This window comes from Microcebus murinus, chromosome 5, assembly GCF_040939455.1.
Source record: "Microcebus murinus isolate Inina chromosome 5, M.murinus_Inina_mat1.0, whole genome shotgun sequence".
In the NCBI taxonomy this organism is placed as follows: domain Eukaryota; kingdom Metazoa; phylum Chordata; class Mammalia; order Primates; family Cheirogaleidae; genus Microcebus; species Microcebus murinus.
Window position 1 is genome coordinate 86,880,036 of NC_134108.1, and position 16,506 is coordinate 86,896,541.

Below are 16,506 nucleotides of genomic sequence, written 5' to 3' on the forward strand. Positions count from 1 at the left end.
AATAAATGGAACCTAATTGAATTAAAAAGCTTCTGCACAGTCAAGCAACTATCATTAGAATGAATAGACAACTTACAGAATGGGAGAAAATATTTGCATGCTATATATTTCATAACAGGCTGATAACTAGAATCTATATAGAACACAGGAAAATCAGCAAGAAAAAAACCATACAACCCCATTAAAAAGTGGGGCAAAGGACATGAAGAGAAACTTTCAAAAGAAGATAGACTAATGGACAACAAACATATGAAGAAATGCTCTACAGCTTTAATCATCAGACAAATGCAAATCAAAACCACAATGATATATCATTTAACTCCAGTGAGAATAGCTTTTATCACAAAGTCCCCAAACAACAAATGTTGGCATGGATGTGGAGACATAGCATAAAGGTTTGACATTATTATTCCAACAATATTGGACCATTTCAAACAAATCAGCAGGGCAAAGAAGCTGTATGGATAGATGGGTTCTGCATAAATTAAATGAGCATCAAAAGAGAAATCATCTCGAAGCTTGCCTTTCTTTGCTGTCACAACATAAACGTGAACAATTACTACACCATATTGTTAAGGGTAATGGAAAGTGGATTCTTTTTGACAATCTTAAGTGTTTGGAACATGCTGAGATAAAGATGAAGTGGCAAAATTCAGTCCAAAACTGAATGTTCATCCAAAACGCTAATGGTGTCTTTTGGTGGTCCAGCGCTGGTATCCACTACAGCTTCATGAAACCTGGTCAATTGATGACAACAGATGTCTTCTGCAACCAGTTGGATGAAATTATGAGGATGCTTGCAATTAAGCAAAGCTGCTCAAACTAGACAGGCTGAACTTGGAAAGTTTCTGTCATCCACTGTATTCCCTAGACCCCACACCAACTGATCACCACTTCTTCCAGGCTTTGAACCACTTCTAGCAAGGAAAAATATTCAATTCTTAACAAGCTGTGGAAAATGCCTTTCACGATTTCATAGCCACTCACTGTCTAGGTTTCTTTGCTACTGGCATAAACAATCTACCATTAACATGGTAAAACTGTGTTGCTAGTTTAGGCACATCCTTTGATTAATTGTACTGGTTCTTGTTTGAAATATAATGAACTAAACTTTTGATTCCAAATCAGACATTTTATATTTAATATAATCTCGGAATAGGATTGGCAAAAACCCAGGTGAGGCTCTGGCACAAGGCATTGTGGGAATTAAACACCCTACCAGAGATCTGGAGAAAAGCACTAAGAGCAAGTCTAACACTAAGATAGAAGACATGGTCTTTTTTGGGTGGGAAGATCTAAGAGTTCACAACAGCCATGTTGAGGATACAGTTTTAGGTGGTAATCAGCATCAGAACTAGGTGTAAATCCAAGATCTGCATGTAGGTCAGGTTGCACAGAGCAGAAGCTTTATAGTCAATCATAGAACCAAGGTCAATGAGATGAAAATAGAGACAGTTATCACTGTTATTAGGAAATGAGACTTTTAAAATGGACCAAGAGAGTCAGGCATGATTGGCTGATTGAAGTTCTGGCTTGGTATTCCTCAGGCCCAGAAGACCTGGACAGAAGTGATCAGCCATGGATACTGTGCACTCATACGAGGGTCTGGTTTTGATTCAGAAAAAACTCCCTATCGTTCTACTCCAACTACTTTAAATTGCAGTTGATGCAGCATAAGTGAATTTTAGACTCCTTTTACTAGTGAAGAGAAATCATTCCCTATTTCCTCTGAGTTAGTATTGTTTCTGGGACCCCATGGGGCAGCCTGTAGATGATTCCATGTTCACTGTGGACAGCTGGGATGGGCTGGGAGTTGTCAGAAACTGACATTTAGAGAATTGGAAGGCTAAAGAAAGATAGCTACAGTTTTATAATGAAGGACCAGAATTAATTTGGAAGCCAGAAGGGACCCGGAAAAGAGAATAAAAATGGGAATTACAAATGAGTGGATCTTTGCCATTGGTAAAAATCTGGGTCATTTACAGCTGTATTTTTCCATTCGTGTTTTTGTCTGTGGGCTTTGATAACACAGTTGTCTAATAAATGTTTCATCATCTGATTCTGACAATAGATTTCTTTCTAGAATACAATTGTTATATAACAAAAATTCAGTATGTTGGAGAAAAAAAGTCAATCAACACAATTTTAAGCTTTGTATGTCCTTTGTTTGCAGGGAGTCAGGCATAAACGAGCATTTGTCATTTGACTCTTCCAGTGCAATCCTAGCACACTGTGCCTTGGGCATGACACATCAGAGTCTGATGTTCATCTTTTATTACCTGCCAGACCCCTCTGGAAAAAGCCTCCATGGAATTCATCATCTGCAGTCTTTGTTGTAGGTATGCATATAAATACACAGTGAACGCATTTGTTGAGGATATTGTGGCTTCCAAAGCTGACTTAAATAAAAAAGTGTTGAGATGAATGATGAAGGGGACCTTCTGCAGGAGGTATGAAGCTAATAATTAAAATGTTATTTACCAAAATACTGACAGCAAACCTTTTATTTTTCTATGTCTACTATTTGAGTGCCAGTAAGAATAAGGGCAGCATGACTATACCTGTTATAGGTCTGCTTTGGAGAAGTCTGTGAAGAAACTCTCTCGTCTATGACACAGTGAGTTTATAAATATAATAAAAACCAAACAATTCAAAATTTTTGTCTAGGAAAGTTCAGTTAGTTTGAACAATCATTTAAAATAACTTCATCAGGCTCTGAGTTGCAGCAGCATAAGTATGCTGTAAGTATGCTATTTATTCCTGTTTTGGTTGTTATTGAGAGAACAATCTTTGTTTTTCTCTTCAGGTTTACTAGTAAAAATGCTTTGAGGTTAAATGACTGAAGTTGAAAACCTGTTTTCAAATTTTATCTGGAATGCACAGCATATTAAATAGTGATAGCCACTCATTTGGTCTAGAATATATTAAAGTAATTGATTGTCAACAGGTAGCACTTCTCATCAGTTCTTTATGTGTATGTACCCAATTTCTGCTCTTCTATTTATGACAGACCATTCTGAAAGACTGAAGTGTAGACTTGGAGTCAAGCTGTGGTAAAGTCTGAGAGGATACAGGTTTTCTTTAGGTGAAATTAAGAAAATATAATGCAAGAAGCATATCCACAATGTGCAGCGTGCAGTGGGAGACCAGTGTTTTGTGTATGAAATAGTTGCATATAGAGGGTAGATCTGGTCCCCATTCCTCCATCTAGTGGGAAAGGTAGCTGAAATATAAGAAGAATGGAGTCACTGCTACATATAATGAATATAAGCAGTGTGCTTTGGGATGAAGACAAGAGCTAATGTACTTTCCACAGGGGAACTGGGCAGGATTATGTGAAGAAGGGACTCAATGAGGAGGAGCTGTGGCTTATCCTGTATTGTCATGTCATTGCCTTTGGCACAAAACGATGGATATGTTTGTGTAAGTGAATTTAGCTGAAAGTAGATTTTTAACTGCAAATGAAGGCTTACAGAAAGAAAGTAAAGGTGACCACTATGTGCATTGTTAGCTATTTGGGATTTTGATTCTAACTATTTAACTTCTTTATGGACTAGGTTTTACTTATTATTCCTGAGCGTATGGCAGAACTGTGTTTTCTTCCAAGTTCCCACAATTTTAGCCCAGAATTCCAGGTGATGTAGCTTCTGTGAAAATCCTTAAGAGCCAGACCCTCTTCAAGACCAGTCCAGACCAAATGTTGATTCTTTACTCTTAGGAGAATAACAAAAACCAACAATGTGATTTCAAAGTACATTATTTTCATAGTAAGAGACATACTCTGTCTTTTGGGAAAAGGTTTCTTGATAACTAGAACAGAACATTATATCTAATAGAGGAAATAAAGGCGAGCGTTTGCTGGACACTTGACCCACCTCTCCACTGAATAAGCTCCTTCATACTCTGCTGCTCAGAGTCATACTCTCAGCAGGAGAAAGAATACGGGAGGAAGAAGAGAGATGGCATGTGACACTCCTTTTCTAGCTAGCTAATGTTTGTAAAAGAACGATGATTTTGTTCCATACCAGATGCTCTGGTAGCACGAGCAACAGCAGCATGAAGTTAACTGCAAAAATGCGGCAGCTGAACAAAGGTGTGATCGATTTAGAAGGGCAGATTGTGTGTGTGAAGAAAATCCCCCAGGATGATCACTTCCCCAACCTGAACAAATTCTTTGTCAGAATCTTCAGTAAAATGAACGCTTACTAATCTTAGATTTGGTACTCCCCTAAAGAACACTTTACTGAGATTCCCTGTTCAAAGCAGTGCCATACAGTCATGCAGTTAGCCAAATTCTTAGCAGTGGTGAACAGAAAATAGGTCAAAAACACATTCTTTTTCCTCAGAGTAGACCCTCTGGGCGAATAAAGTTGTGAAATTGAGGGAAATGGCAGCACATAATACTAATTAAAATCTATTTATCAAGAACCTTCTATGTGGTGCTGAGCTGGGTGATATGCCAAGTGAATTGGGTAAGAGCTGTTCTCCGTTCTGTAAATACTTATAACTCAACACAGAGAAGACTGGAACAGGTAGACCTAAAGGGCTGACGTTTGCACATCACGGAAGGAAAGAACACCATCTGGGGGGAGGGGACCAGAGATTCATCCTGCTCTGCAGCCTTTATCCATTGGGGGCACAGAGTGCAGATGTATGGGAAGCTCTGACTGACCTTCTAGCGGCTGGCCTCAGGGCTAGAGATTTACTTCCTTCAATTTACCCTATATTCCCTGCTTTATGCCATTTATGCTTTGTGTCTGTGTGACTCTAGACACCTCCTGATCCTTTTTTAATATTTTCAATGTGTTTTGTCTCTTAGGATTCAGAAGGTTTGCATCCACATTTCAAGTTTTATAGTTCATTTTATACTTATTTTTATTTACATCAAACCTACCTACTTCCATTTAAGAAATCTCAATGTTAAAAATTAGGTTTGTGTTTCAAGTGCAGAGGGGAAGTTCACATTCCCCGAAATCAAAATGCCTGTATTTTAATCTTGGCTCTGCTATTTAATAGCTGTGTGACATGGGCAAAACTTCTCTGTGCCTCATTGGGATATTAACAGTGCCTACAGGAAGAGATTTTACAGACATTAAATGAGTTAATACATGTTAAGTACTTAGAACATAGCACTCATTAAAAAGGAGTCATTCATTATATATTCTTAATTGTGTTATGCTGACCATTAATAGCTACCCTAAGTTTTCATTTTTACAGCTATAAAGACTTTTACACATTTTCCTTTACATGATAGAATTTTATTTGCCTATGATAATAATGATAACAATTATATATTATATACATTTATATAAATAAACACATAGCTATCCACTTCTAGCCCATTAAGGCTTTCCTAAGGCTCAATGACTAGAACTATTTTTAATATTCTAGTTATAAGCACATTATAATTTTTTAAGGATAGAATGCTTTCTCCTATCATATTTAAATTATTCCTATTTTTATCTGTAGCAGCTCATTAGCTGATAGCTTCACTAATAGTTCAGTGATGTTCTTGGATCTTTTTTCACACCATATTTAGAGCCCATTATCATAAATATATATTATATACACATGGCATAACATTGCTCCTTCTTCTAACATTCTATCCTTTTTCCTTTCTCTGATAGCAGAAGATGTATTCAAATTAATCCCTTCATTTCAACCCTAGTTTTCATCCTTCCTACCCTCTCAGGGACTTCACTTTATTCTTTATCTCTTCTCATCAATATCTTTTTTTATTGGTTTCTTTCATTAAGCATTTAAATGTGTAAATCATTCTTACCTAAAAGCAACATAAACTTTTCTTGAACCTCTCTGTACTCCTCCAGTGGCCATCCTTTCTGTCTTTTTCTCTTCATATTTTGATTGTATTTCCTGTCTTCATTTGATAATATTTCTGGTGTGCTTACTGTGTGTACATCCTGGGCTAAGCACTTCTCATTCCTCTTCAACTCACTGTGTCTAACAGCTGCTCCCATTCTTCTACTGAAACTGCTCTTACCAAAGCCTCCAGTGACTTGGGTTGCAAAATACATTGGTCAAGTCTTAATACCAGCATTATTTATCATTTCAGCAGTGTGGTCCATTGGCACTTCCTTTTTTAGTATAGCTTTTATCTCTTGATGTCAGTGAAACCACTCTGTCCCGGATTTTATCACCTTCTGGTCATTTCTTCTCTGACTACTCTCTGAGATTCCTGTTTATTTATTAAATATGCCTATGATAATAATGATAACAATTATATATTATATACATTTATATAAATAAGCACATAGCTATCCACTTCTAGCCCATTAAGGCTTTCCTAAGGCTTAATGACTAGAACTATTTTTAATATTCTAGTTATAAACACATTATAATTTTTTAAGAATAGAATGCTTTCTCCTATCATATTTAAATTATTCCTATTTTTATCTGCAGCAGCTCATTAGCTGATAGCTTCACTAATAGTTCAATGATGTTCTTGGATCTTTTTTCACACCATATTTAGAGCCTGGCCGATTTTTTCTATTTTAGTAGAGATAGTGTGTTGCTCTTGCTCAGGCTGGTCTGGAACTCCTGACTTCAAGGGATCCTCCTACCTTGGCCTCCCAGAGTGTTAGGATTACAGGTGTGAGGCACCATGCCTGGCCCAGCCTCTTATTTTCTTGATCTGCTCTTTCCCTTGATGATCCCAACCACTGTTCAGGCTAGGTTTTTCCACTTCCATTTTATCTTTTGGATTCTGACTCATTTGGTCAATGCTTGCTGGACACCTCCAAATGACAGTCACCTTAGATTCCATATGTCCCTAACAGAATCCAGTATTTTGTCTCTTAAGTCTTTTCCTTTTTGAGTGTCCTAGTTCAAAACTTGACTGTCATTTTTGACCCTTCTGTCTCTGTCTCTTTCTATATCCAATCAATCACTAAACTGCCAAATCTACCTTCCAAGTTGTCTGCAGTATGCTCATTTTCCCTCCACCCCCATTCCCACAGCAATTATCCTGGTTCATATCAATGTAATCTGTGCCCTGCATTGCCCAAATAAATACTGGTGATCTATGTAGTTCCTTGGTTTATAGTATCCTGACCTAGCTGCAGTGTTTCTAATTCTACAAGAGACACCTAAATAAATATTAATATATACATGACACTTAAGGGATCATAATGCCTGGGCTAAACTAATTATTGCCTTTTGGTTTGGAGAAAAAGAATGTAGTTAAAAGAAATCCACTTTAATGATAATGAGAGTTATTTAAAAAAAAAAAAAAACACTAGGTGAGATCTCTAAAGGGAGACTATACAGTTTACCAATTGTAAAGAAGACAACAATAATTATGAGTTATTTGAGCAGACCACAAAATTTAATAAGAGCTTTACTTTCACTGGGGACTGAAAAACATTAATCATCTATTAAAAATAGAACTACCATATAATCCAGCAATCTTACTACTGAGTATATATACAAAGGACAGGAAATCAGCATATTAAGAGATATCATGCACTCTCATGGTCATTGCAGCATTATTCACAATAGCCAAAATGTAGACTCAACCTAAGTGTCTGGTAACAGATGGATGGATCAGGAAAATGTAGTATATATACACAATGGAATAGTATTCACCTTAAAAAGGAAGACAATCCTGTTGTTGTTGTTTTTTTTAATAGATGTAATTGGCTTTTATTCAGATTTCATGAAACAGGGCAATCTCTATTGCACAAAATAGAATGAGAGTGATGACTGGGCAATGGCAGAACAAAGGATTTTGTAAGGTGGGGAGAAGAAAGCAGAACAATAGAAAAAAAAGCTGATTGGTTAACATCAGATTACTTCAGGTTACTTTTTAAAAATTTCAATAGATTTATGGGTACAAGTGATTTTCAGTTACATAGATTAATTGTATGGTGGTGGTGTCTGGGTTTTAGTGTACCCATCACCCAAATAGTGTTTATTGTATCTGATAATAGTTTTTCATCCCTCAAACCTCTCTCAATCTCTCCCTTCTGAGACTCCAATGTCAATTACAATATTCTGTGTGGCCATGCATACCAATAATTTAGTTCTCACTTATAAGTGAGAATGTGCAGTATTTGGTTTTCCATTCCTGAGTTACTTCACTTGGAATAATGGCCTCTAGTTCCCCTCAGGTGGCTGCAAAAGATATTATTTTATTCATTTTTATGGCTGAGTAGTATTCCTGGTATCTATCTATCTATCTATCTATCTATCTATCTATCTATCTATCTATCTATATCACATTTTCTTTATCCACTCATCAGCTGCTGGGTACTGAGGTTAGTTTCATATCTTTGCAATTGGGAATTGTGCTGCAATAAACATATGAGTACAGGTGTCTTTTTAATAAAATTCCTTCTTTTCCTTTGGGTAGATTCCTACTGGATTGAATGGTAAATCTATTTTTAGTTCTTTGAGAAATATATATATATATATATATATATATATATATATATATATATATAATAATTTACATTCTCACCAACAGGGTATAAGCATTTCCTGTTCACCCCATGCATATTAATATATATTGTTTTTTGACATTTTAATAATGGTTATTCTGACTGGGGTAATGTGGTATCTCATTGTGGTTTTAATTGGCATTTCTCTGATGATTAATGATATTGAGCATTTTTTCATGTGTTTGTTGGCCATTTTCATATCTTCTTCTGAGAAATGCCTGTTCATGTCATTTGTCCATTTCTTAATGGGGTTATTTGTTTTTTTCTTGTTGATTGGCTTGAGTTATTATTTGTAGATTCTGTATATTAGTCCTTTGTTAGATGTATAGTTTGTGAATATTTTGTCCCATTCAATAGGTTGTCTATTTAATCTGTTGATTGTTTTCTTTTGCTGTGCAGAAGCTTTTTAGTTTAATTAAGTCCAATTTATATATTTTTGTTTGTATTGCATTTGCTTTTGGGATCTTAGTCATAAATTCTTTGCCTAGGCCAATGTCCAGTAGAGTTTTCCCTAAGTATTTTAAATAGGACTTTTATTGTTTCAGGTCTTACATTTATGTCTTTGATCCACTTCAAGTTAATTTTTGTGTATAAAGAGACATATGAATCTAGTTTCATTCCTCAGCATATGGCTATCCTATTTTTCCAGCACCATTTATTGAATAATGTGCCCTTTCCTCAGTGTATGTTTTTGTCTGCTTTGTCAAATATCAGTTGGTTGTAGGTATTTGGATTTATTTCTGTGCTCTGTATTCTGTTTTGTTGTTCTATGTGTCTACTTTTATACCAGTACCATGCTGCTTTGGTTACTGTTGCCTTGTAGTATAATTTGAAATTGGGTAATGGGATGCTTCTAGATTTGCTCTTTTTGCTTAGGATTGCTTTGGGTATTCAGGATCTTTTTGGGTTCTATATGAATTTTAGGATTATTTTTCCCAATTCTGTGAAGAATGACATTGGTATTTTAATTGGAATTGAATTGTATCTATAGATTGCTTTTGGTAGTATGGATATTTTTGCAATATTAATTCTTCTGATCCATGAACATGAGATGCTTTTCCATTTGTTTGTGTCATCTATTATTTCTCTCATCAGTGCTTTGTTGTTCTTTGTTTCACCTCCTTGGTTAAGTATAATCCTGTGTATTTTTTTTTTTTTTTGTAGCTACTGTAAATAGGATTGAGTTCTTGATGATTCTCAGCTTGGTCACTATTGGTGCATAGCAGTGGTACTTATTTGTGTGCATTGATTCTGTCTCTGAGACTTTACTGAATTCATTTATCAATTCTAGGAGTGTTTTCAAGTAGTCTATAGGGTTTCGTAGGTATAAAATCATATTATTGACAAATAGAGATAGTTTTATTTCCTCTTTTTCAATTTGGATGGGCTTTATTTCTTTCTCTTGCCTGACTGCTCTGGCTAGAACCTCTAGTACTACGTTGAATGGTGGTGGTAGTGAATGTAGGCATCCTTGTGTTTTTCCAGTTCATAGGGGAATGCTTTCAATTTTCTTTACTCAGTATGATGTTGTCTGTGGGTTTGCTATATATGGCTTTTATGAATTTGAAGTATGTTCCTTCTATGTTTAGTTTGTTGAGAGTTTTCTTAAATCATATTATGAACAGATGTTGGATTTTATTGAATATTTTTTCTGAATCTATTGAAATGATTATATGGTTTTTGTTTTTAATTTTATATATATGGTGAATCACATTTACTGACTTGTGTATGTAGGATAGTGCTGGGGAAACTTTTCACGTTGGTAGCCCACATTAATTTAGCTATTATGAAATAAGGCCACATTAAAGAAACTTCAAGTAGATATACTTAAAATGTACATTATTTTGTAAACATCTAACTGGTACATACTTAATAATTTCAAAAAAAGGAAAACTATTTGTTAATTTTAAAATTAACTAACCTTGTAATGACCTTGTTGTGTCTACTTTTTGTTGGAAAGCATTTGAATATTTGGTTGCAGCATGGACGTCTGCAGTTTTAGTTAATCCTCTAGATGGGTATCAGCCATTTGTGATGTTAAGGGCATCTTGATTTGAGTTAGGTAGGAGAATGTAGATTTACAGCAATAAGTGGTTGAAAAGCAAGAAAGCATTTTTTGGGTTTGTTGTCGAAGGTGTGGGCATTCTACTGCATTTTTTTCATATTTCAATTGTATCTTTCTTGGCATCAAACAATGACTTTAAAATGTCATCTACTGAGAGTTCAATCAAATCCATCTGTAGTTCTTTAGGTGCCTTGGTGATATCAACTAGGTGAAGCTGAAATGCTAATTGGAGTGTGATGTCATAATTCTGAAAGTCAGTGAATCTTTCATTGTATTCTCCAATTAATAGGTCTATGACAGCTGTGTATTCTTCAAATGATTTGCATATATCATGCTGTTCATCAATGACCTTTGCTAACTGGGGAAAATGTTCATCCAAAAATTCCTTTTGAAGAAGTGCTTTGAAAAAAGTTACCTTTTTCCAAAATGCTCACATTTTTTCCACATATCTCTGAGACTTTACTGTCTCAGAGATATATAGACTTAGTTTTACCTTGCAAAGAAATATTCAAGTCATTTTGATTTGACATAATATCACACAGAAATGCTGCATTCCTATAGAAATCTTTCAAAAAAATCTTCTTTCAATAATTCACATTGCTGATTCTGTTCTTCATAAAATTTAACTATCTGTTCTCTTTAGCAGAAACAAGATAATATTGCAATTCCCAATCGTCATTAAAAAATATGTTTTCTTCCTTCAGCATTCTCTTGGTCTTCTTTGCTGTGACAGGCTGTTAAGCAGACAGAATTAAAAATACTGTTGAGCTGTACAACTATCACAAATCCACTTCAAACAGAAACACAGTGCACTATTATCAAAAGCTGATAACAGACTGGCGTACTTGACCTCCATAAACTCTTGCTGACCAGCCTCGTTAAGTGGTGGTGCCAGTCAGGTGGGGAAAGTTAGAACTAAATCATGAGAAAAACAGCTATCAATTTAGCCCTTATGGCTTACTAATGTTCTAATTGTGCTAATCAATCTGGGAGGATTGTTTTTGTTGAAATTTATTTTATTCTTTGCTATTTAAAATACACTCATTTTAAAAATAAAAAAAATATAAGAGAAAAAAGTATTAATAAAAATAAAAGGATTTGTTCTATAAAATTTAGATTCAGTCAAAAGGCTGCACTTAAGGACCTAGAAGGCCACATGTGGCCTTAAGGCCTCAGGTTCCCCACCTCTGATATAGAGCCATCCTTGCATACTTGGTATAAAATTCACTTGATAATGATGAATTATATTTTTTGGATGTGCTATTGGATTTTGTTTGTTGCTATGTTGCTGAGGATTTTTGTGTCTATGTTCATCAAGGGTGTTCAGCTGTAGTTTTCTACTTTTGTTGTGTCTTGTTCTGGCTTTGGTATCACGGTGATACAGGCTTCATATAACGGGTTAGGGAGGATTCTCTCCTTGCTCTTTGGAACAGTTTCAGTAGAATTGGTATCAGTTCTTCCTTGAATGTCTGGTACAATTTGGCTGTGAATCTTTCTGGTCTTGGGCTTTTTTTGTTGTTGTTGGGTGATTTTTTTCAGTGCTGATTGTATCTCACTACTCATTATTAGTCTGGATTTCTGTATATCTGTTTCTTCCTGATTTAAGCTTAAAGAGTTGTAAGTTTTTAGGAATTTATCCATTTCCTCTGGATTTTCTAGTTTGTGTGCATAGAGGTGTTCATTGTAGTCTCAGATAATCTTTTGTGTTTCTGTGGCATCAATTGTAATGTCTCCTTTTTCATTTGTGAATCAAGTGCTATATGGAGCCATCCAGGGATTTAATTTTTAGTTGTGGCCAGAAGAGCAGTTAACTATTTCATCAAGAGAGGCCATCAGCAGTCCCCAACCTTTTTGGCACCAAGGACCAATTTTATGGAAGGCAATTTTTTCATGGTGCGGGGGTAGTGGTGGTGGAGCTTAGGTGGTGATGTGAGCAATGGGGAGTAGCTGCAAATACAGATGAAGCTTCGCTGGCTCACCCATTGCTCATCTCCTGCTGTGTGGCCTCTCCTTTCTTAAGTTCATGAAAGACAGATTTTTCATGGATGGGGAGGGAGGGTGGAGCTTTGCGTCTGGTCCCTAACAGGCCACAGACTGGTACCGATCCACAGGCTGAGGATTGGGACCACAGGGTTAAATAATCAATAGGAATCTAGGCAAGAGTGACATAGTGTGGGCCCAAGGAATGACAAAACTGGTTTTGTCTATAGAGGTGGAGGTAGGGTTCGTGTGTGAAAATGGCCAGATGTGAAGGCTGGAGAGATTGGTAAGGAGGGATTATTGCAGGGCCTCAGAGAATACTAACTTATATGTTTCCTGAAGGTAATGGGGAATTGTGGAGGTATTTTCAGGAAAGAAATAACAAAACCAAAATTGTGATTTAGAGAAATAACATGGCAATAGTCCAAAAGATGGGTAGAAAAAGGGTAACACTGGCTGTAGAGAGAGCAATTAGATAAAGATTGTGGTGGTGTTGGTCAAAGAATGCAAAATCAGAGATAGGAGGAATAAGTTTAAGAGATCTATTATACAACATGGTGACTATGGCAAATGACTACAGACTGTATTCTTGAAAAACACCAAGAGTGGATATTAAGTGTTCTCACACAAAAATGAGATGATGCATTTGTTAATTAGCTAGATTCAACCATGTTACAATGTACATATATTTTAAAACATCATGTAGCTAACCATACATACAATTTTATCTATCAGCTTAATGAAAAAAAAAAAAGAAAAAAAGAAAGAATACAAGAAAGTCAGGTGCGGTGGGTCAGCTCACATCTATATTCCTAGCACTTTGGGAGGCTGAATGGGAGGGTCACTTGAGTCCAGGAGTCTGAGAACAGCTTGGGCAACATAGCGAGACTCTGTCTCTACAAAAAATTTTTTAGAAAATGATCTTGGCATGGTGGCACCTGCCTGTTGTCCTAGCAACTCAGAAGGCTGAGCCAGGATGATTGCTTGAGCCCAGGCATTGAGATAGCTTAGCCCAGGTGACAGAGCAAGACTCTGTTTCTTAAAAAAAAAAAAAAAGAAAGAAAGAAAAGAAACCCAAAAGGGCAAAAATAGATGACCCTAGAAAAATGGGCAAAATTTTAAAAAGACACTTCAAAACAGAAGATATTTTAAAAGATTTGTGGTAATCCAGGTGACAAAAGAAAAATGGAAGCACTTATTTCTAAGTGGTGAATCCATTGAAAAGAATCACCACATGCATTTAACTCTTCCTACTTTGTTCTGTGCTGCTTTCAAGTTTTCGCTGTTATAGCAAAGATGACACTGGACATACATGACTTTAAATATTTTGGATTATTTTCGTAGACCAAATTACTAGAAGTAGGAATACTGGGTTAATGGGTATGAATATTTTTTAATTAGTTGATACAAGTTTGTGATGTATTCTTTAAAATATCTCTCTGTAAATATTTTAAGTACATTTTCCTTCCTTTTTCTTTGAAGAACATACTTTAAGGAAACTGAAGGTACATTCTTTTCTCTTTGACATATTCTTTACACTTGATTCTAGCCAAAAGGCTGAGAAGTGATGATATACTTTCAAATTAGATAATCATTGATCCTTTTTTTCCACTATTTCTAAATTAAAACTGGATGAGATTTTCTTTTGGTTGCTTTCTTTTTCATTCACTTCTATCATCACACAATCAGAGTGTTTGGTAAGTGAATTAATGATTACACCTCAGACTATGGCTGCTATACAGGGGTCAAAATAAAGGTTTTTAAAGTATTGACATTAAAAAGGTAACTGTTAGAGAAAATGAAAAGTAAATGAATAAAATCAGTGATATTTAGAATCTAAATAACACTGATTACTATATTGGGAAAAACTTATTAAGTCAAATTGGGGTCTAAATTTAATGCTTGGTGGATTCCTTTAGGTTAAGTCTCTTTGAGTCAATTTGACTAAGCCACTGAATTGAAATGCAAAATGACAAATTTATATTAAGTCATACAATTGCCATTTTGAAAGGAATACCATGATGAGAAAAACATAAATTATGAAAATGTCTTGTAACATGAAACATTCTTTATGGCCATTGCCGTATATGAGATAAAAGAGCCATCTGATGGAATGACAGCGAAAGCATTTCTGAATTGAGAAAAGCTGCTCTGGAGGAAATGTCAAAAATGACCAGAATCAACCTTTCATGGTAGAATTTTGTGATTGTCTAAATTAAGCATGAATTAGATTTGTATATTTGTGCCATGTGATCAAAATGATATTACATCTCTGTGCTCATGGTTTGTTTTATTGTAACTCACCCTTTCTCTATCATCAGCTCAAATGCTCCCTCTGGCCATCTGAAGATTCTATTAGATGTTCTGCCTGTTTAGTAATAATAGCAGTACTGTAGAGTCCAACCAAGAGTATTTTGGTCACACTGTCCCCTCTGAGAATCCTCAGACTGGCTTGACATGCCCTCATCAATCTGAGAGGTTCTCTTAATTTATTGCGTTCAGAATCTAGAGCTGCTTACATAAGGGATTAGAGCCTGACCTAATGAGAACCATCTCTAGGCTGGTGAAAGACCCATAAGTAACCTAAAAACAGGTGTCTTCTCAATAGAGATCACCAGTAATTCATGATGCCTGGGTGTGAAATAATCATGGCTAACATCTGTTTAGTACTTACTATGCATCAGGCATTGCTCGTCAACGTAATGGTGCAACCAGGGAGAACTGTATTACTGACTGCTAAATAAATGCCGAGGTGTTTCTAAACGGATTGATAATCAGCTGCTAAGAGCTTTATAATGATCTCTTCCTCCTAAACTCTACCTGTCCTACTATTTCCATGGGGCCTTTGGACCAGTATACCATCAGTCAATTAAACAGTTAAAGAGTTAGCACCTGGCCCTGCAAGGCCCTTTAGGATCTTGACCCAAATTCCTGACACCCAGCAATTGTGAGGGGGCATTTGGACTGAGTATCATTAAGAATACATTAAGTACTTGCTTTGGAGCCAATTGACTGGGTTCAAATCCTAGCTCCACCATTTATGACACCTGTGACCTTGAGCTAGTTAGTCTTTGACTTAGATATCCTGATCTCTAAAACAAGGATGGTAATGTGTTTATTTCAAGGGATTGTGTTGAGACTAAATGATTTAATACACATAAAGCATCTAGAAGAGACCTGACACATAGTAGGTGTAATAAAAGTGTTGGTTATTTTTATAAGCTGTACTAATGGCTAAATATTTTGACCATCACCATTTGATACCACGCTAGATACCACTCCTGGGGAAAAGACAGGTGGTCACTTTTGACATAATAGTGCCCAGTGGCCCTCTAAGGTTGCTGCATATTTTGAACTTCACTTCAGTTGTTTTGAGAGCAGTTATATGGTATTAATAGTTGAGAAACTTTCTTTTCATCTTTGCTCCCTACCTTACATTTTAAATTAATGGCCAATATTTAACTATCATAAAATTTCAAATAAAAATCCAGATTTCTGCCATTACTTGAAAATTTGTAAAACTGGCAATACTGGGGCCACAATTTGACATGGCAACAATTGGCTGACGCCAAGGGATGGCTCCATTTTGAGAAGGAGTAGCAACTCTTGTGTTCACCACCCAGACTACTGAGTCTCTTTGTTATCTGCTTGATATTTGAGTTTGCTAACCTCAAACTAGGGTAACCTAAGCATATCTCTTTTGATACAGCATGGAAGTCCTTAACTGCTATAACAACTCATTATTGTCTGTACTAGCTTGTAAGAGCCTTTGTGAATCATGTTTTATTTATTTTCGTGTCTTTGATTTTGAGGTTACATACTGACTTTTTGGACTAATGAAATTTAAGCTGGTGGTAATATGAGTTAAGATAGGTTTGACTCTTATACAGGAAAGAGTTATGAGGTATAACAAATACAATGGAAAAAGAATATATAATTGGACAAGTTGACCCAGTTTGTTTTTAATTTGTTTTAATTTTATTTTTTAATTGACCAATAATA

At 35.7% G+C, this 16,506-nt stretch overlaps 1 protein-coding gene across 1 annotated transcript in view; it reads left to right on the forward strand.

The window, feature by feature from the left end:
- Window positions 1-3,409: 3,409 nt before the first annotated feature.
- The window catches only part of LGSN (lengsin, lens protein with glutamine synthetase domain), a 43,911-nt gene continuing 30,814 nt past the window's right edge, over window positions 3,410-16,506 (forward strand). Inside the window, exons 1-2 of the mRNA XM_076003579.1 lie at window positions 3,410-3,423; window positions 4,029-4,119. Of these exons, the coding sequence (XP_075859694.1) occupies window positions 3,410-3,423; window positions 4,029-4,119 (105 nt within the window). The remainder of the gene's footprint in view (window positions 3,424-4,028; window positions 4,120-16,506) is intronic.